Source organism: Penicillium verhagenii (assembly GCF_028828195.1).
Source record: "Penicillium verhagenii strain IBT 33310 chromosome Unknown utg000006l_segment0_segment0, whole genome shotgun sequence".
Classification (NCBI taxonomy): domain Eukaryota; kingdom Fungi; phylum Ascomycota; class Eurotiomycetes; order Eurotiales; family Aspergillaceae; genus Penicillium; species Penicillium verhagenii.
Window position 1 is genome coordinate 3,267,611 of NW_026643170.1, and position 17,532 is coordinate 3,285,142.

The 17,532-nt window shown below is 48.6% G+C and overlaps 7 protein-coding genes across 7 annotated transcripts; 5 read left to right on the forward strand and 2 right to left on the reverse strand.

Annotated features, from left to right (window-relative positions):
• Positions 1 to 453: 453 nt before the first annotated feature.
• On the forward strand, positions 454 to 4,115 carry N7466_006604 (putative vesicle-mediated transport protein (Imh1); the record flags this gene model as incomplete). Its single annotated transcript, XM_057166001.1, has 3 exons — positions 454 to 931; positions 1,009 to 4,012; positions 4,073 to 4,115. Coding segments are annotated over 3 exons (3,525 nt in total), but the record flags the coding sequence as incomplete, so codon positions are not given.
• A 1,000-nt stretch (positions 4,116 to 5,115) lies between these two features.
• N7466_006605 (uncharacterized protein) lies at positions 5,116 to 6,375 on the forward strand (the record flags this gene model as incomplete). The annotated part of the gene is made up of 4 exons (XM_057166002.1): positions 5,116 to 5,172; positions 5,375 to 5,390; positions 5,541 to 5,827; positions 5,884 to 6,375. The coding sequence occupies 4 exons, from the start codon at positions 5,116 to 5,118 to the stop codon at positions 6,373 to 6,375; spliced, it is 852 nt and encodes a 283-aa protein (XP_057021601.1).
• A 485-nt stretch (positions 6,376 to 6,860) lies between these two features.
• On the reverse strand, positions 6,861 to 8,707 carry N7466_006606 (GMC family oxidoreductase; the record flags this gene model as incomplete). The annotated part of the gene is made up of 3 exons (XM_057166003.1): positions 6,861 to 7,807; positions 7,875 to 8,588; positions 8,668 to 8,707. The coding sequence occupies 3 exons, from the start codon at positions 8,705 to 8,707 to the stop codon at positions 6,861 to 6,863; spliced, it is 1,701 nt and encodes a 566-aa protein (XP_057021602.1).
• Positions 8,708 to 11,310: 2,603 nt separating this feature from the next.
• Positions 11,311 to 12,309, forward strand: N7466_006607 (uncharacterized protein; the record flags this gene model as incomplete). Its single annotated transcript, XM_057166004.1, has 1 exon — positions 11,311 to 12,309. One exon carries the CDS (start codon positions 11,311 to 11,313, stop codon positions 12,307 to 12,309), a length of 999 nt encoding a protein of 332 aa, XP_057021603.1.
• Positions 12,310 to 12,851: 542 nt separating this feature from the next.
• On the forward strand, positions 12,852 to 13,457 carry N7466_006608 (uncharacterized protein; the record flags this gene model as incomplete). Its single annotated transcript, XM_057166005.1, has 1 exon — positions 12,852 to 13,457. The coding sequence occupies one exon, from the start codon at positions 12,852 to 12,854 to the stop codon at positions 13,455 to 13,457; it is 606 nt and encodes a 201-aa protein (XP_057021604.1).
• A 308-nt stretch (positions 13,458 to 13,765) lies between these two features.
• N7466_006609 (M20 family metallopeptidase) lies at positions 13,766 to 15,136 on the forward strand (the record flags this gene model as incomplete). Its single annotated transcript, XM_057166006.1, has 3 exons — positions 13,766 to 13,858; positions 13,924 to 14,863; positions 14,919 to 15,136. 3 exons carry the CDS (start codon positions 13,766 to 13,768, stop codon positions 15,134 to 15,136), a joined length of 1,251 nt encoding a protein of 416 aa, XP_057021605.1.
• Positions 15,137 to 15,420: 284 nt separating this feature from the next.
• On the reverse strand, positions 15,421 to 16,398 carry N7466_006610 (terpenoid synthase; the record flags this gene model as incomplete). The annotated part of the gene is made up of 1 exon (XM_057166007.1): positions 15,421 to 16,398. The coding sequence occupies one exon, from the start codon at positions 16,396 to 16,398 to the stop codon at positions 15,421 to 15,423; it is 978 nt and encodes a 325-aa protein (XP_057021606.1).
• Positions 16,399 to 17,532: the final 1,134 nt, after the last annotated feature.

Sequence of the window (17,532 nt, forward strand, 5' to 3'; positions counted from 1 at the left end):
CTGAAATCCATAAAAATGTGATTAAAATAACCAGTTGCCTTTTATTTTATATTTATTTTATACAAAAAATGTGCTTGAATGCTGAAATTTAAGAAACTCAGCTAATATCGAAGTTGACAGTGCCTACGTACTAGTAGCCGATAATCTGGAGTGCATTTGTCTTGGCCAACATAACTCCGATCCCCGATGCTTTCGGATCCCGTTCATCAAACCCCATGCTCCCGCCTTCCTCTATCCTTCTACTTCTCTGTATCCATCTACTTTTCTACTTTTCGGATCTTATCCACTTGCTGGTCTTGGTCCAGAGACCTCTCGCGGTCATGTTTCAGGTAAAACTTGCACTTTCCTTCAACATTGAATGCTCACTTCCCCGGATTGCATGAGCGCACAAGACCAACCCACTCCAGCCGACAGTCAACCAACTCAACATATACTAATCATTGATTCTGCTAGCGGCTCCGCGACGCCATTGACTCGCGCATTGCAGAGGAACAGGCCCGCCAAAAAACAGCCCAGGATAATGTCTCCCGCTCCAACTCCGCACGGCGCCCGGCCAACAGTAATCTGCCCCCCGGCCAACGGTCCCGCCCACGGCGTAACACTGGCACTCCGGTTCGAGGCCCTGACCCAAAGGAATTCGAAGCTGAATTCGCCATCGGTGATGATGAGTCGAGTCGGTCGGGTACGCCTCGTGTAGAGACACCCGATCCGGCGTCCGAAGTGGCCAGCTCAGCGGGTGATCGACCGGAGGAGACAGAAAACCAGACGACCGAATCCTCTACCGATACAACAGGAAAGACTTCAGCCAATGAGAAGGAGACCGCACTACCGGCGGCGGATGTCGATACTAGCAAACCTGCCGCGGCGGAGTTGCCCATAGACGTGAAAGCCAAGCTGCGCCGACTAGATAAGTTGGAATCACGATACCATGGTATGGGACTGGCAAATAAATCTTAATACTGTTTCTATGACGAACCTCTAGCCAAACTGACAATTTGACGTGCTCAGAACTTCTCAAAGCCTACCGCGTGGCGCATTCGCGCGTCCTCTCGATCGAACCCTTTGAAGCGGCCCTGCGCGAAAATACCCCTCTTACCTCGATCGGCGAACCCAAGGCCCTGACCGAGTATCTCAATCAGATGTCACTGAAGACTGACATGGTCATGGAGGAGATGAAGCGAGTTGCAATTGAGCGAGACGACTACAAGAAGAAAATGGACGAGGCTCAAAAATCAACCAAGGAAGCGTGGGATGAAGTCGCCGGTCTGAAAGATAAAAACAAAGAGATTGCATCCGAAGAGAAAAAGTCGCTCGATGAGAAGGAAGAAACGAGCGAGGAATTCTTTTCTTATGACAACGAGGTTCCCCGACTGGAAGGCGAGCTGAAAGAAAAACAAGAAGAGGTCGACCACCTCAAGTCCGAAGTCGAGAAGCTCAAAACCGATCTGTTTGTCACTCGAGAGTCGACCGAGGGTATGGTACAGAACTTGGAATCGGCCACCCGGGAGCTGGTGGAGCTGCGAGACACCAAGGATAAACTGGATGCCGAGATTGAAGGCTTGAATACGTCGAAGCAGACCGATGTCGACGAACTCAAAGCGAAACTTGCGACCGTCGAGTCCTCTCTCGAAAGCACCACCGCCGAGGCTGAGAAGCTGAAGAATGATCTAAAGATCAAGAATGATGAGATCGAGAAGCTGCAAGCTCAAGCATCCGAAGCTGATAAAGTGGAGAAGGCGGAGGACAACTCGGAACTGGTGTCGCAGCTGGAGGAGGCCAAGAAAGACAAGGAGACTAGCGAGAAGCGCCTTGGTGTCCTACAAAGTCTAGTCGATACCGTCAATACGCAGCTCAAGGAATCGGAGAGCACTGTGCTAGCCCTCAAAGCTGATATCAGTCAAAAGTCCGAAAGTAACGGTCGCCTCCAGAAGATTGTTGATTTTGTGGACACCAACCTGCAGGACAACGAAGCCTGGCAATCATCCAAGGACAAGGTTTCTGCTGGGGAAACGGCCGACTTCGAAGAGATCCGCAAGACCCTGGCTCCCACCGAGAAGGTTGTTGTGCCCAGCACAGCTGCCCCTGAAGACGACTCGCAATCTGCCGCAGCGGTGCCTACCGCTGGTGGAGGTGGAGGAGGCAAAAAGAAGAACAAGAAGAAGAAGAAGGGCGGAAAGGTGGCTGAGGAACCGTCCAAGCCGGCCGAGGCTACTCCTGAACAACCCCCGAAGGAATCCCCAGCCACATCCACCGCATCCACTGCAGAGCTGGAAGAGCTGAAGCAAAAGATTGAGTCTCTCACTAAACAATTGTCGGACAAGGAGGACGCCATCGACCGCCTTAGTGCCAAGCTCAAGGGAGAGGAAGACCTGAAAGAGGAGATCGAGTCTTTGCGCGATGATATTGTCAATGTTGGACAGGAACACGTCGAAGCCAAGGATAAGATCAAGGAGCTGAATGCCCAGAAGACAGCGCTGGAAGAAACCATCGGCAAGCTCGAGAAAGAGCTGGTTGAGCTTCGTATCAACAGTGCCTCAACCTCTGCAGATTCGGAGAAGATGCACACCTCTCTCAAAGAAGAGTTTGAGGGCCTCAAGGTTCGAGCAGCCACTCTGGAGACAGATCTTTCAGCCGCACAGCAACTGGCTACCACCCGGTTCAAGGACCTGACTGACCTGCGTGAAACTCTCCAAAAAGTTCAGCCTGAGTTGCGCAGCCTTCGAGCTGAATCCTCAGAACTGAAGACATTGAAGGAAACCCTTACTGGCAAGGATAAGGAGCTCAGAGTTCTGGAGTCCAAGCATGAGGATTTGCGTGCGGAGCTGAAAACCACAAAGACCAAAATCTCTGAACGCGACACAGAAGTGAGCAGTTTGAACAAGAAAATCCGCCAAGAGACTGATGGTCGTCTTAAAGCGGAGGAGAATCTTAACGTTGCCCAATCAGATCTCCGCTCTGCCGAGTCAAGAAAACAGGATGCTATCAATGCCAAGGATAAGACCGCAGGAGACCTCGTCAAGTCTCAAAATAATCTTAAGAGTTCTCGTACCAAGATTCGGGAAATGGATGAGCAAATTTCCCAGCTCAACAAAGACCTTGGAGGCCTCCGAGAAGAAATTAGCCTGAAGACTGCACAGCACACGAGCGCACAAAGTCTGATGAACAACATGCGAGATCAGACCGCTGAGATGGCCATGCAGATGAAAGAAGCTCGCGAAAGATGCGATAGCCTAGAGGAGGAGCTTGGCGAGGCGCACCGCCTCTTGAGCGAACGCACTCGTGAAGGTGAAACAATGCGCCGCCTTCTCAACGATATCGAGAGTCGCTGTGATGCTAAGGTCCGAGATTACAAGGAGCGTATGGAGGCCGCAATCGAAGAACGAGACCGTGCTGAAGACGAGGCCAGTACCCAGGGCCGCCGTCGTGCACGGGAGATGGAAGAGTTGAAGTCCAAGGTGCGCGACGCTGAACGGACCTTGCGCACGGCTGAACAAGACAAAGAGGAACTAGAGAACTCCCAAAAGGACTGGCGTCGTCGTCGGGATGAACTGGAACTTCTCTCAGAGCGTTCTACCCAAGAGGTAGAAGAGGTGAGACAAGCCATGTCTGGTCTACGCGAAGCACTGGATGAAAGCGAGAAACAGGTCCGTGGCCTGGAGAAAGAGAAAGCCGAGCTCCGTCGCTCCGTCGAAGAAACAAATAATCGACTTGAGAAACTTCGCAAATCACACAAAACTCTGGGTGAAGATGTCCGTCTCCGTGGACTAGAATCTGGTCGTCAGTCCTCTCGGTCATCGATTGATTCCGGCTCGAGGCGTGGCGTTGTCTCGCCGTCTGGTCAGGACCGGAGTGCGTCTACTCGTCGGAGTGATGCTCCTTCAGCTGGACCAAATACTCAATCCATTGATTACATGTATCTGAAGAATGTTTTGCTCCAATTCCTGGAACAGAAAGATAAGACTTATCAGAAGCAGCTGATTCCGGTTTTAGGAATGCTGCTCCATTTTGATCGGTACGTTTCTTCCTATTGATTGATTTTTCATCTACATGCAAATACTGATTATTGATCTAGCACCGACGAACAAAAGTGGATGTCTGCCATCATGTCGAAGTGATATGGGTAGTATATGTATGTTTTTGTTTTTTCTTGCACTATGTATTATATCCACCCTTGCGATCGATAGTATTTATTCAGCCTCACTCTAGAGATAACATTTGAATACGGGTCGTTACCATCCATGATGTCAAATTCTACACATGCAGATTTTGCCCTCAAGTGCTGTACACGATGAATATACCTGGTAGTTAGAATTCTGGTCCAGTATGCACATGTGCACTTGAATATTTTGTAGTAGGCACATGCACGGTTCAAACATTTGAAATGTTCATTGTATTGAGGTGACAAAATTTCCTGTGGCAAGCGAACTTGATTGAATCAACAGCAGGGTATAGTAACTAGTAACATTTGCTGGTGATTTCTACTAGTAGTACTTGCTAACCGCAAGGGGTCGTACGGGCACTAACTTGTAGTAAAGCTAGTACCTGCGGTTACATAATCACGTGATCAAGCAGCTGGTTCACCGCTTCCCCAATCCGGCCGCAGTACTGAATGTCTGAATACTTCGCCTTGCACGTGATCTTAACTTCCTTTACAACCAAACACAGTCACGTGATCACCATTTTTTGGCAAGTTGCAACAACAGAACGAGTCAAAAACACTCTAAAAAGAGACAAGAAATCTGTTCTTCATTTGAGCCCGGGTCTATTCTTGGAGTCGAAAACGCTCCATCATTTGAAGATGGCTCTTGCCATGCCCGTGTGAGGCCGAAGACTGTATATTTTGGCGAAAAGCTTCACGCTAGTCCTAAAGCAGCAGGATAATCCAGCAGCATTCACCGCCAAATCCCCACTGGGCAGAATGATGCCGCACTCAACCGGACCTGACTCAGATTCCCTCTTCCTCTTCCTGCTTACAGCATCTTCAACTGCTTACCTCATTCAGCTTCATCATTCAACCTCCCCAAGAACTACCTCTCCAAGGTTTTGGGTGTTTTTCGAGTCCGGATAGTCTTTGCTCAATTCTCCTTATCTGAATCACCTTGCTCCATATTCTCTATGCAGCCTGCGCTGGCTCCAGCGCCGCCGCATCCCAGCATGCAAGCTACTGATCAGGTAAGCAACCTATCCTCGACGCGTTTGTCATCAGATCGTCTTCCCGCCGCCAGTTATCTTAAATCGGGGCATCAAGTGGCATGGGATACTCCATCTCCTGCACCCGGCCTTACGACGCGTCGCAGTGGGCTGCTTGCTTTGCCGTGCCCCCCCGGTCGCATATTATGATTGTGTTAAGTCTGGTCACTAATGGTGCATACAGGATCACGAGGACCAACGTAAGTCACTTTTGTTGTCGAGTTAGGGCTAGGTGGTCGCGCAAGCTTACTGGCGGTCCATCATGGTGGCTGACTTGGGGCAAAACCCTACCAAGCCATGGTGGCCAGGTAGTTCACAACGAGTACAGATACTAATTGATATCAATATAGTCCTGCATGACCGACTGCTTGCAGTCCAGCACCATATTCCTCCTGGACCCCGTCACCAGGGTGGCCCTGGCCCCCAGCAGGGAATGGCCCCAAACACTGCGAGCCCTCGCGACCAGGGCAACATTGACCCCGCCATCTCCGGCGCGGCCATGATGGGTGCGGTGCCCCCGCAGACCCCCACCCAGCCCCAGCAGGGTTCTCCCGATAGCGAAAGCCCCAAGGGGTATGGCCAAGGCAAGCGCGAGCTTTCCACCTCCAAGCGCGCTGCCCAGAACCGCGCTGCCCAGGTAGGCCCATGTGATTTTAAGCCAGTTGTTCTGCCGACACTAACAGTGCGATACAGCGTGCATTCCGCCAACGCAAGGAGACTTACATCCGTAAGCTGGAGGATGAAAACAAGAATATTGACAATTACAAGGAAACAATCTCTAAGCTATTGAATGAGAATTACTCCCTTCGCGACTTCATTATCGTTCTTCAAGGTCGTCTGATGGAGGCCCAGATTGAGGTTCCGGAATGCCCTTCCAACATCGACCTGAACCAGAACTCGCGTCACGACATGGGCCTTGCTGGACTCTCTGCCGGTGGCACCGCAAACGTCCCCAACTCCGGTCCTCAACAGGTTCAGCACCAGGGCTCTGTCAATGATGATATGAACTCTCTGAACCGTATTGCCGTTGCCGGTCTGGGTATGCGCAAGCACCCGGACGAAGCCAACTTCATGGGAAACAGTTTTCAGCAAACCAAACGTCCCCGCGTCGATGACAACACCACCGACCCGGACCTTGTCGCTAAGCAGGAGGGTCAGCATGCCCACAGTCTTCCCTTGGCCTAAGCGCCTCCGCTTCTGCTTTCTTTTGCCGCCTTATAGCCCATGGATCCAATCTTTCGATATCCCGCTTTGTTTTGCACGCTTTTTGACGTCTCATTGCCATTTATTTTCTTATTTTCGGGGTTCTTCTTGGTGTGTGGCGCGATTCGTGGCTTTTATTTCTATTTGTGTTCGTCGATCTCAATTCTCAGGCTGGGTGGTGTACTGTTACCTTTTGAGCCCTCTTTAGGCTTTTTTTCTCTCTCTCTCCAATGTTTGTCCTTCCGAGGATGCTTTTTTCCTTTTGTCCCGTCTCAATTCTGTGACAGTAGGCACCTATCTATATCCAGTGCTTTGAAGTCCCGAGAGTCAATTCAACTTGAAAACTCTTTACTCTTTCCCCCTAATATTTCCGCAAGTAGATAGACGATGTATATTTCAAGACTATGTAGATTTGAAAGGCTGACGCTAGGCGGTTCTTCTATAGTGAGATACTGGGGGTACGCCAATTACTGATCCAAACTATACTCCCGAATCAAAACATCTGCACAGGTAGCACCCGTCACATATGCGGTGGCCTGTGTATGGTTGTTTGTCAACACAGGCACAACGCTCATATCCGCGACACGAAGATTCGCAACTCCAAACACCTGGAAGCGGCTGTCAACCGCCGCATGGATGTCTCCTTCTTTGCCCATCTTCACCGTCCCGGTCATATGCCAGCTGGATGACGCATTGGCTTTCCAGAATTTCAGAATGTCTTCATCGCTTTCGGATTCCGGCGCCAACACCGTGGATACGGTATCTTTCGCAAAGGATGAGTGCTGGGTCAGCTCAAGGAGATGCTTGTAGATTTCAACAACCGCGCGCTGGTCGAACGGGTGTTCCAGCACCTTGGGATCGAACAGAAGAGGATCATCTGGGTTGGCTGATTGCAATCGCACCTCGCCAATAGATTGCTCATTCATCAGGAATGCGAGCAAGCAGATGTAGCTGTAGTCTTGGAACAGCTGAGGGAAAATATTGTGAACCGGGAACCCGCTGAGAATCTCGTACTGAGGGATTGTTGCCTTGTTCATGAAAGCTTGCACTGGTTCAGGGAGGTCCTTAAACTCCTCGGAGGACGTTACTCGATCGGATTTGAACCATCCACATCCAACCTGGCATCCATACCGAGTCCAGGGTCCTGTGTTGTCTTTATCCCATTGCGTGACAGCGTTATCCATGGCCGATTCCGAGCCATAAAATGTGTTGCGATCGTTTGTTTCAGGCTTCCGCATTAGGATGATTGGTGCAAAAAAATGGTCTTTTAGCCCTTGGCCGACTGCGGGCAAGTCTTGAAGCACTGGGATGTCGAACTTATTCAACTCGGAAGCGGGGCCAATGCCCGAGTGCATGAGAATCTTGGGTGAATCAAGTGATCCGGTTGATAGGATTACTTCTTTGCTGGCAAGATCTGTGTAGCTTTAGTTTCGGCTCATGTATAGATGTTATGCTGATGTTGGGAAAGGTGCAATACTTACACCTCTTGGCTTTGGTCTCAACGCCAATGGCCTTCTTATTTTCGAACACAACTCGTTGAACTGGTGTATCCGTAACAATGACCAGATTATCTCCAGCACCAACTAACAGATCAACAGCAGTGCTTCTGCGTCCTTTCCCAGCAGAATTGATCAGCAACCCCATTCCGAGGGGATTGCCAGAATTATGATCGAAATTCCGCTCCAGTCCAGCCTCTTCAAGCTGATCCAGAACAAGAGGCAGATCCTGCTCCCATTCTTTCGCAAACCCGACCTTCAAACCACCCTGGTCGCCATGGTCTTGCGACTTCGGCTGCGCATACTTGTGGTTTTCGGGGAGATCGATGGAACCATCGAATGTCTCAAGACGCTTAAACCGCTGCTGCATGGCTTCCCATCCAAAAGTGTCATCAGATACATCCTCAGCCCATGTATCGTAATCGTCCTTTGCGCCGACAGTGTAAACACCGAAATTGATCGCTGAGCCACCACCCAATCCCTTTCCGCGCGAGTAATCAATTTCTCGCCCATCACATGCTGCTTGAGGCGTAGTTTTGTAGCCCCAGTTCATGTTCTCACCCATGAAAGTTGTCCAGCGTTTCCCGTCTACACGCTGAGATTCATCGTCATTTTTCCCACCCGCCTCTAGTAGAAGCACGCGAGGCTTGGCGGCAGATTTGCTTAGTGTGGCTGCTAGTGTACATCCCGCAGGGCCGGCTGTTGTAGAAATGTAGAGATGATATGAGAAAAAGGTCTGCAAGGCACTGCCTAGTCTCATTGAATGAGGGACACTTACCTCCAACAACAATAAAATCAAATATATCTTGTTCATACATCTTGAAGCGATGTTTGGAGAATGTACCGGGGGTAAATAGGGGAACCCACGTAAATATGACAGCAGAATGAAAAAGAGAAAAAAGGTCAGCACCCGGAACTCTCTTCTGCAGTGAGCTTTATAATTTGCATTTTACTCACCCCCACCGGCCAAGAAACAAAAGACTGAAACAAACTAGTCGTGCTGATAGTTTGCCAAGCTTCCGTTATGCATGCGGTACGCCTCTACAACGCATGTCTTGCCTAGGAGGGGTAAAACTCGTCCGGTGAGGGGAGTTGCTTTCATTGGTGGGGGTGGAATGCCTCTGTGGCTCTGTTATTCCTGCCCCGCGCAGGAGATGGTCGATCATCAATGAGAATACCAGCGTATGGACAAGGCGGGTATAGTGGATAATGCGATGTGGATATGGATGGGGCCTTCTCGGGCCTCACCCGCAGCCACGGCCTTGTCTGGTTTATGGGTGATTGGAGATATGCGGTGTACGGAGACACGTTTGATTCTGGTGATTTTGGTGATTGAAAGTAATAAGAGTGGATAAATATGGTGTTTGGTACTAATGCTTCAATGGCTGGAGAAAATGGTGAAGAGGGGACATCAATAGTGTTCAATGTTTGCGGGCCGGATCTTTCCCGATAGCTGATTAACAAGATGGAACTTTGAAGGTTCTTCCAGTAGGTGTCTACTATATACTACTACAGTAGGTACTATGTATGTGCTAGTCCTGACCAGGGTTGGAGCTGTCAGATATCGTTCTTATCTATGATCTCCAAACTATTTTTTTTGCATTTTATACTAACATATACTATGGCTACAACCTTGGAAGTCACCACAGATGGAGGTCATCAAGAATGCTTTGCTTATATTCCTCGCGCTTGAGATGGAAGATAAAGCCTTGGAAGTGAGAAGACAATTGGAATATTCAAAGTCATGGGGAGTTCTGGTGTAATACCCAGTGCGGGGCATGTTTTCAGGGGCTATTTTTAAGCCGAACAGTATGGCATGAGTTCCAGTGGGCCAAACAATTGATATCTCTAGCATGAGAATAAAAAACAAAAAACAAAAATGAAAAATGAAAAATGAAAAATGAGAAATTGAAAGAGTTGATGAATGTCTTTGGAAGAGATATTTTCCAGCATCAACTTCCCCTTGTATACGAATTCAATGACTTTACAATGCAAGTGGAGACTGGCGGAGTTCGACCTGGTGGGGCTTTGACGCCAGCCCCGCGCGGGATAATTAACGAGGTCTTGACTCTTACATCTCCAAAAGGGTAAATGATGAGGGCTTATTTTGAAAGGATCGGGACATGTTCATGCTTGAATCTTGGAATGCTTTCATGGTCACCACTTTCCCTTTTGAAACAGTTCGGACTTAGTGGACTTAGTCCTATAGACAACAAGAAGATAACTTGAATATTAGCAAGATGAACATCCCCGGATGTGGCACGTGAGCTGCTTCTCGCCAGTTGACGACTCGAGCTGGAAAAGTTGGCAAAGTCAGATTTCCTCAATGTATACCACTTTATACTTAACTACATACACAATCCTAGAGAAATGGATGCTCTTGTTCTGCATAAATTCCACATGATCAACTCAAGGAATCCGTTCCAGACGCTATAACCGAGGATCTGCGGATCATTATCGTCCCGTTGTAAGCCGTTACACCTTGTGCTCCACGTCCCCATGAAAGCCGGGGATCAATCGGGGACCAATGGAATGTCGGGGTACTCAGACGATTATAAAGCGGTTTTGTACTCTGGACATTGACCCTGTGGCGAAAAGTCCCGAGAAAAATCGGTAAAAAGCCGACGAACCCGAGGTTTTTCAAACTTTGAAGTTCCAAGGAGCTTCCTGTTGCAGGTTAGCGTCACCTGTCGGCTCTTTCCCCAGAAAATTTTCAATCTGGGAACTTTGGGGGTTTCTTCTCTCTTTGGATTCAAAAGAGAAGCTTCTCTTGTCTCTTGTTCTAGGATCATTCTGATCATCTCAGATCAACCTCGAGTCTCCCGACTTGGCTCGTGCGGAAGGGCGAACTCCTAAAATCACCACTAGGAATGCAGCAGATGGAGTGAATCCACTTTTCACCCCATCTTTTCCCTCTTTTTTCTTTTCCCTTTTACTCTTTTTCGCCGTTCGCCCAGACGGGGGCGAACTGGTGCCACTCGGCATTTATATACAAGTGGGAACATTGGACATTGGCCAAATTCACCTCGGGGATTCTCAGTTGACAAGTTGATTGCAAATCCTCGCATTCCCTCTCTGATCTCATCTCTCTCCGCTCTCCGCTCTCGGCAACCGCAAAGTTACATTCAACGCCATTCAATCGGCCTTTGCACACCTTGGGAGCGGCAATTGAAAAGACCCTTTCTGCGATTGCATCCAAGTCTCGAGGATACATATAACCTCTCCTTCCGGCGTCCATCTTTATCGCTCATTAATAAAATCGCACGAATGGTCGTCTTCTGCTAGCAAGATCATGGCGATGAAACTGGTCTTTTGGAACAAGTTACGTTTACGACAGGGCTCCCTCCGAAATCAGGACACCACAAATCGCGACCTCTTTTGCTCTCCATAACCACAAGAAGACAGTTCCAATCTCCCCATCATGGTCGACGCCCTCGACCAGGCACCCGATGGCCTCATCGGAGGCTACCACGGCAACAGCCTGACCGTGCGCATCTTGATGATTGTTTTTTCCTCCATCGCTCTTTACAATGCCATTGAGCTCTTTATTCTATTGTTTCTCACCTTCCAATCCTATCGCGGTCTATATTTCTGGACCATGCTTCTGTCCGTCGTCCTCGGGGTGATTCCTCATTCGATCGGATATATTCTCGAGTTTTTCTCCTTGGCTCCGTTATGGCTGTCCTTGACCCTATCGACTATTGGATTCTATGTCATGGTGCCGGGGCAATCGGTCGTCCTGTATTCGCGACTCCATTTAGTCGTGCAAAGCCGGGCAGTCCTGCGCTTTGTCCTCTGGCTCATTATCGTCGATTCGATCATCCTCCTCATCCCTACCACCATCCTCACCTTTTCCACCGCCTACGTACAGACCGATCCGTTTATCCGGGGATACAATGTGATGGAGCGATTACAACTGGCCTGGTTCTGTTGCCAGGAGTTTGTCATCTCCGGAATCTATATCTGGGAGACCGTCAAACTGCTCCAACTAATGCCCGACAAAGATCGGCGCCGGACAAGAATCATGTACGAGTTGCTCGCTATCAACTTTGTCATTATCTTACTGGACGTCGGCCTATTAGTGGTCGAGTACATCGGCTTCTATTCGCTGCAGACGACTTTGAAACCCATGGTGTACAGCATCAAACTGAAACTGGAGTTTGGTGTCCTCGGCAAGCTTGTGTCGCTTGTTCATACATCGCGGTCGCAACCGACATCCTCCGAGCAAGAGGAATACCCGCAATTTGTGGACCCGACTCAGCTCACTTCTGACGTTACGCATGCTGCCCCGATTGATCGTGCCCCACGCGGCATGCCGGCATGGAATACTATCTCCATGGAAAGTTTGCCCATGTCCGAACGACGCATCCGTCCATCCACACGCTCCAGAGTATCCAGCGAGAGCACCTGCCCATCCTGATTTCCTCGATCCATTGAAATCGTCCTCTTCTCAAATACCTCCTGTCGCACATGACACAATTGGTTTTTCTGCTGAGTTTTGTTTACTCGTGGATGTAAAGAGAAATACTACCTCTCGCCATGTCATACTGTGACCCCATCAGCTTCGCTGCAATTTGCGCGAAAGCCCCGCGCTGCCTATCCAGGCGCCAAATACGGATCTGCTGGAAACGCAGCAGATCCAGCATCTTGCCAAAATTGCAAATGCACATACCGATGATTGACTCGATGTGGGATTTGTCTCATCCATCAGTCGTGTATAATCCCATTTTGTTCATACCATGCCATATATCCTTGGCTCGTTGCCTTTTATGTGTATAATTATTTTATGACTGTAATTAACGATCTGAATACATTTTATTGGACATAATGAATTTCTTTCAACAACGACTTCTTCACCAGCCTCCTCTCCATACCACTACGTTACTATGACGAAACCCGCTCGGTGAGAAAAAACTCCCCATTCAATGTGTCTATTTGTTCTTGTCCTCTTGCAAAATCACAATGCAGGGCAAAATCTTCACTCACAATGGACCCTATGAATCTATTCCCGAAAATGCCTCTCCGGGTCTTCGATTTCTACACCGTTTCCTTCCAGCCGTGGACTCGGTGGAGCCAAGTCACGACCCCATCGGTTCCTTCTTCACATCCAATGCATCTATCATCATCGGTAGCAATCCTTCCAAACCAGTACAATCGACCACGAACTATGAATCCAAAAGTCGTTACCTGACTCACTTTCACCGCGACGTTCATATGGCTTGGGACATGGAGCTGCGTAATACGAATCCCATTTCCTTGGATCCAAATAATCCAACAGTCTGTCTCGATGAAACTGCAAAAGACACCCAGGATCTACAATCTCCCTCGATGAAACGCACCGTAATGTTCGAGGCCACATCCGAAACAGTCTTCAAAGACGACCCAGACCAATTCCCCATCAAAGTTCGCGAATTCAATATTCTCGACCTCGAGGGAAACAGCGATACAAATCTACAGGTCATTCAGATGCGTATTTTTCTTGATGCAAAGCCTATACAAGCCCGCGCCGCTTCGTTAACAAAGTCATCGGCGTACGGTGAGTCGCAAACGGAGACTCAAGCCGACTAGGTGACTGGTTTCTCTTGGTGGGGCATGCTCCAAATGGTTTTGGTCATCATCGCGGAATTATCGCGGAATCACCGGCACATAACTATATCTGCATCTAATCTTATCGGGGCTAGTGTCGCTTTCACTCGGTGTTATCTTGCGGGGCTGTCGTGTCATTATCGTTGCCGATCGGCAATGAGGTCGCGCACTGCCGCTTATCAGGGTAACCCAAGAAGGATTGGGGTTATACATAATGAGGGGTAGGTGCTGTTTGCCAATTGGAGCTCGCTCGCCATTGAGTCAAAATAATTCGCTTTTGAGACAGCAAGATGCAGTCTTTGCAAAGTCAGCAGGATATTATCAGAAAGGTCCGCGAGGTTCTGGAGAAGTATGAGTTTCCACTCAGCGAGATCAACCAAAAGGTACCAATTAAACATTTGCCCCCATTCAATGTTCAGCTCATGGTGTATGCTGATAATCATGCCAGATCTGGTCCAATCCCGAATTAGCCTTCAAAGAATACGATGCCCATGATAACATCTGTGCATTCTTCGACTCCCTCGCCGAAGACGGAATTCGAGTAAAACGCCACGCATATGGTGTGAGAACTGCCTTTGAAGTGATTTACACACATGGACAAGCCGGGCGTGTAGTGGCCTTCAATGCGGAGTATGATGCTTTACCGGGAATGGGCCATGCCTGCGGCCACAATCTGATTGCTACAAGCGCGATTGCGGCCTTTCTAGCAACCACCGAAGCAATGAAGGCTCTTTACTCCGATACTATTGGATTCTCGATCCGCTTACTAGGCACCCCGGCCGAAGAGGCTGGCGGTGGAAAACTGAAACTTGTTGAAGCGGGCGCGTACAAGGGTGTTGATGCCTGTTTTATGGTCCACCCCTTCCCTATCCTATCCGGCGCGCCAGATCTTTTGAGTTCCAGCTCAGACTCCAGCCAGTATATCGCAAATAATAACATCGAGGTTACATATACGGGGAAACCGGCCCATGCCTCTGCTGCACCCTGGGAAGGGATTAATGCCTTGGATGCTGTTGTCGCGGCTTATGTCAATATCTCCATGCTGCGACAGCAAATCCTGCCTACACAGAAGATCCATGGTGTCGTGTTAAGGGGTGGAGACAGGCCCAATGTTATCCCTGCTTCTACTACCGTCGAGTATTATATACGGTCACCGACGAAGGAAACGCTGGGCCCTTTGACGGATCGGGTGATTAATTGTTTTGACGCTGCTGCGCTTGCTACAGGGTGTCAGGTGGAATACAAGTGGCAGCCTTCATACACGGATATGAAGGTTAACAAGCCCCTTCGTGACAGTTATACGTCAGCTATGAATGCCATGGGGTACAAAACTATTTCCGATGCGGCGGGACAGGAAGGTGGATTAAGTGGAGGATCTACTGATATGGGTATGTCCACCGCGCCTGTATGGTCATTTACGTGACTTTTAACTAACGGTGCTAGGCAATGTTTCTTACGAGGTTCCTGGATTCCATGGAGGATTCTACATAGAGACAGATGGTGTTAATCACACGCCACAGTTTACCGCTGGTGCAGGCTCCCAAGAAGGCTTCAAACGCAGCCTGTATTGCGCTGCTGGTATGGCGGTTGTGGGTTGCCGTGTGTTGGCTGATGATGGGTTCGCGACAGCCATCGCGGCAGACTTTCAGACATCTGCCTAGTTAAATGAGTACTATGTAGTATGTGGATAGTACTACCCTGAGAGAATGTGAAGAATGAATGCGTAAGCAATAAATATCTCATCTGAGCCATAAGCACCGCAAGACAACTCAGACATGGCCCTGACCTACTGGGTAGAATTCATCCAGACTCTTCTGGACCAAATAGGTAGTGTGAAATTGAAATCATCAAATTTCAACATAATTAAACATTTGTAGATGCCCACAAAAAGGGTTTCCAAGGTTGAATCGGAATTCGAATTGACGTGAAAGCAAGCAATTCTTCTCTACCCACGTCTCTTCTGCTCAACCATTTTCTCAAAGACAATCCTTGATTCAACAGCAGCGGGAATGTTCAATTCATCCAATCTATAACGCCTACCAACAAGATGAAAGAAGATATAACCGGAGATGAATCTGTTGAGATTTTCAGCCATAACAGCATCTCCAGACATTATTCTGCAAATCTTTCTTGCTTCCTCGACAGTTTTCTTTCTGATATGGCATAGTGACTGGAGGGAGGTGAGACCAAAGGCTTTGGCATAGTTTTGTATTAGTCCAGAAGGATCACCCGCCTCGCTCTCTTCCTTGTAAAAAGATAAGATGTCGTTTATGTAGCACAGCAATACCATGAGGCTTGGAATAGCTGTGATGTATCTAGTCAGATCTCGCTCATCAGGAAAGCAAAAAAAGGCATATGCCTCAGAAAGACCTGTTTTCGCCCTGAAGAAAAACAGATAGTCGGATGCATCACGACAGAAATGCAAATTATTCTCTTGATTCTGCTCGACGACAGTGACTGAGATGTATTCAAGAGTTGATTTGACAATCATGTCTCCACCAAACTGTCCGAATATTCTCCATGTTTGTTGCCCCCCCAGGAACTTCGTAAGGCCACGGAGTAGCTGGTGTCCATGTGTCTTTCTGAGGACCAAGCGATTCATATAATCCCGCAAGTCTGTTATAATCTCAGGCGCAAGGTCGTCAATGGCCACACAATATGAAGTGAATATGGCAATGTAATCCCGAGCTTCACGCGAGGCAAAGGGATATGCGAAGGATGCTATGTCGATCGCTGTATCGATATATGGTCCAATTCGGGACACGAACTCCCGCGAAAGCCCATGGGATTCAAAGGCACACTCCACCCGAGTCTTTAGTTCAATGTCAAAATCATGGTCTGGTTGCTTGTACGCAATTTCCAGTAGAAACCCTTTCACAATATCTTCGTAATCACATTCGGGGCTCGTATTGGAAGGGCGCATCCTTGCTGAAATCAGCCCGACATGGTTAATGATGATATTTTTAAAGCTAGCCAGAATGGCTATCAGGAGGAAAATAATCTCAACAAGGGGTTGGAAGATGATTTTGAGGTTGGTAATGCGTAAAAAGCCCGGACTCGTGGCGTGCAAGGGAGGGTTTGCAACGTGATCCTGCTTTTTCAGTAAGCTGCACACTGTTCATTCATATATGCGTGCGTTATAGTGCTGACCATAGCTATCCATGGAGTACTTAGCCAAGGGGGCCAGTATTACTTCGAAGGGATGGACTTAAAACTCTCAAGCCTCCAAGGTTGGAAAGAAGGTGGATATAATGAGAATAGCCTAAGAAACATCGACCACTTGTTATATTCTCGGTGGGAGACTTGTGTTTCCACCGTAACTCAAACATTTGAATCATCGTGATCCTGTACTCCCGAAGGACCGCGAGTGCTACAAGCATGGTGAAGTACCTGCGGACTTATCCATCAATGTTTGTTTGTTTTTCCTACCTCAACCAAGTGTCCTACCCGTCGAAAACTTATTTTCGTGACTCAACCAAAGAACACTCGCCCAGGTAGATAAGCAGACAAGCAACAAGAGTCAAGATGAACCCATGTCCTTGAACATCTGCGGCGCTTTGCTCAGAAGTGTGAGTTTGGCGAGGATGAGCGATTGGGAAAGTTCACTTGGATTCGCATGCCTTCGATAGATAACATCACTTGGATTCGCATGCCTTCATAACCTTCGCACTGGCTATGACGTGAAATATGGTTTCATGTTCCTTTTTCTGCGATCCCCTTCGATGCGTGGCAAATTCGCTCTGAAGGAGTGTCTGCGAGTGGATCGATTCGGTCGGATCGCCGAGTGCTCGGCCGACGGGTAACGATCCAAGCCACGATGATACTTACATTCCTAAGGCACCAAAACGGATATGGATCCACATTTGTTCGCCGAATCATGTCATCGTGCATGGTACCTTGAACGATCTCTGTATGTACAGTGATGAAATATAGGGTATGACGTCAGTAGAAATGTCTTGGTGTGTCATTGGTGGCCGGCTGCGCCATCGAATCATGATGATGGTAAATGACTCCACTTGTGGGAGTCGAAAATTTTGATTCGGCCGCGTGGAAAGCC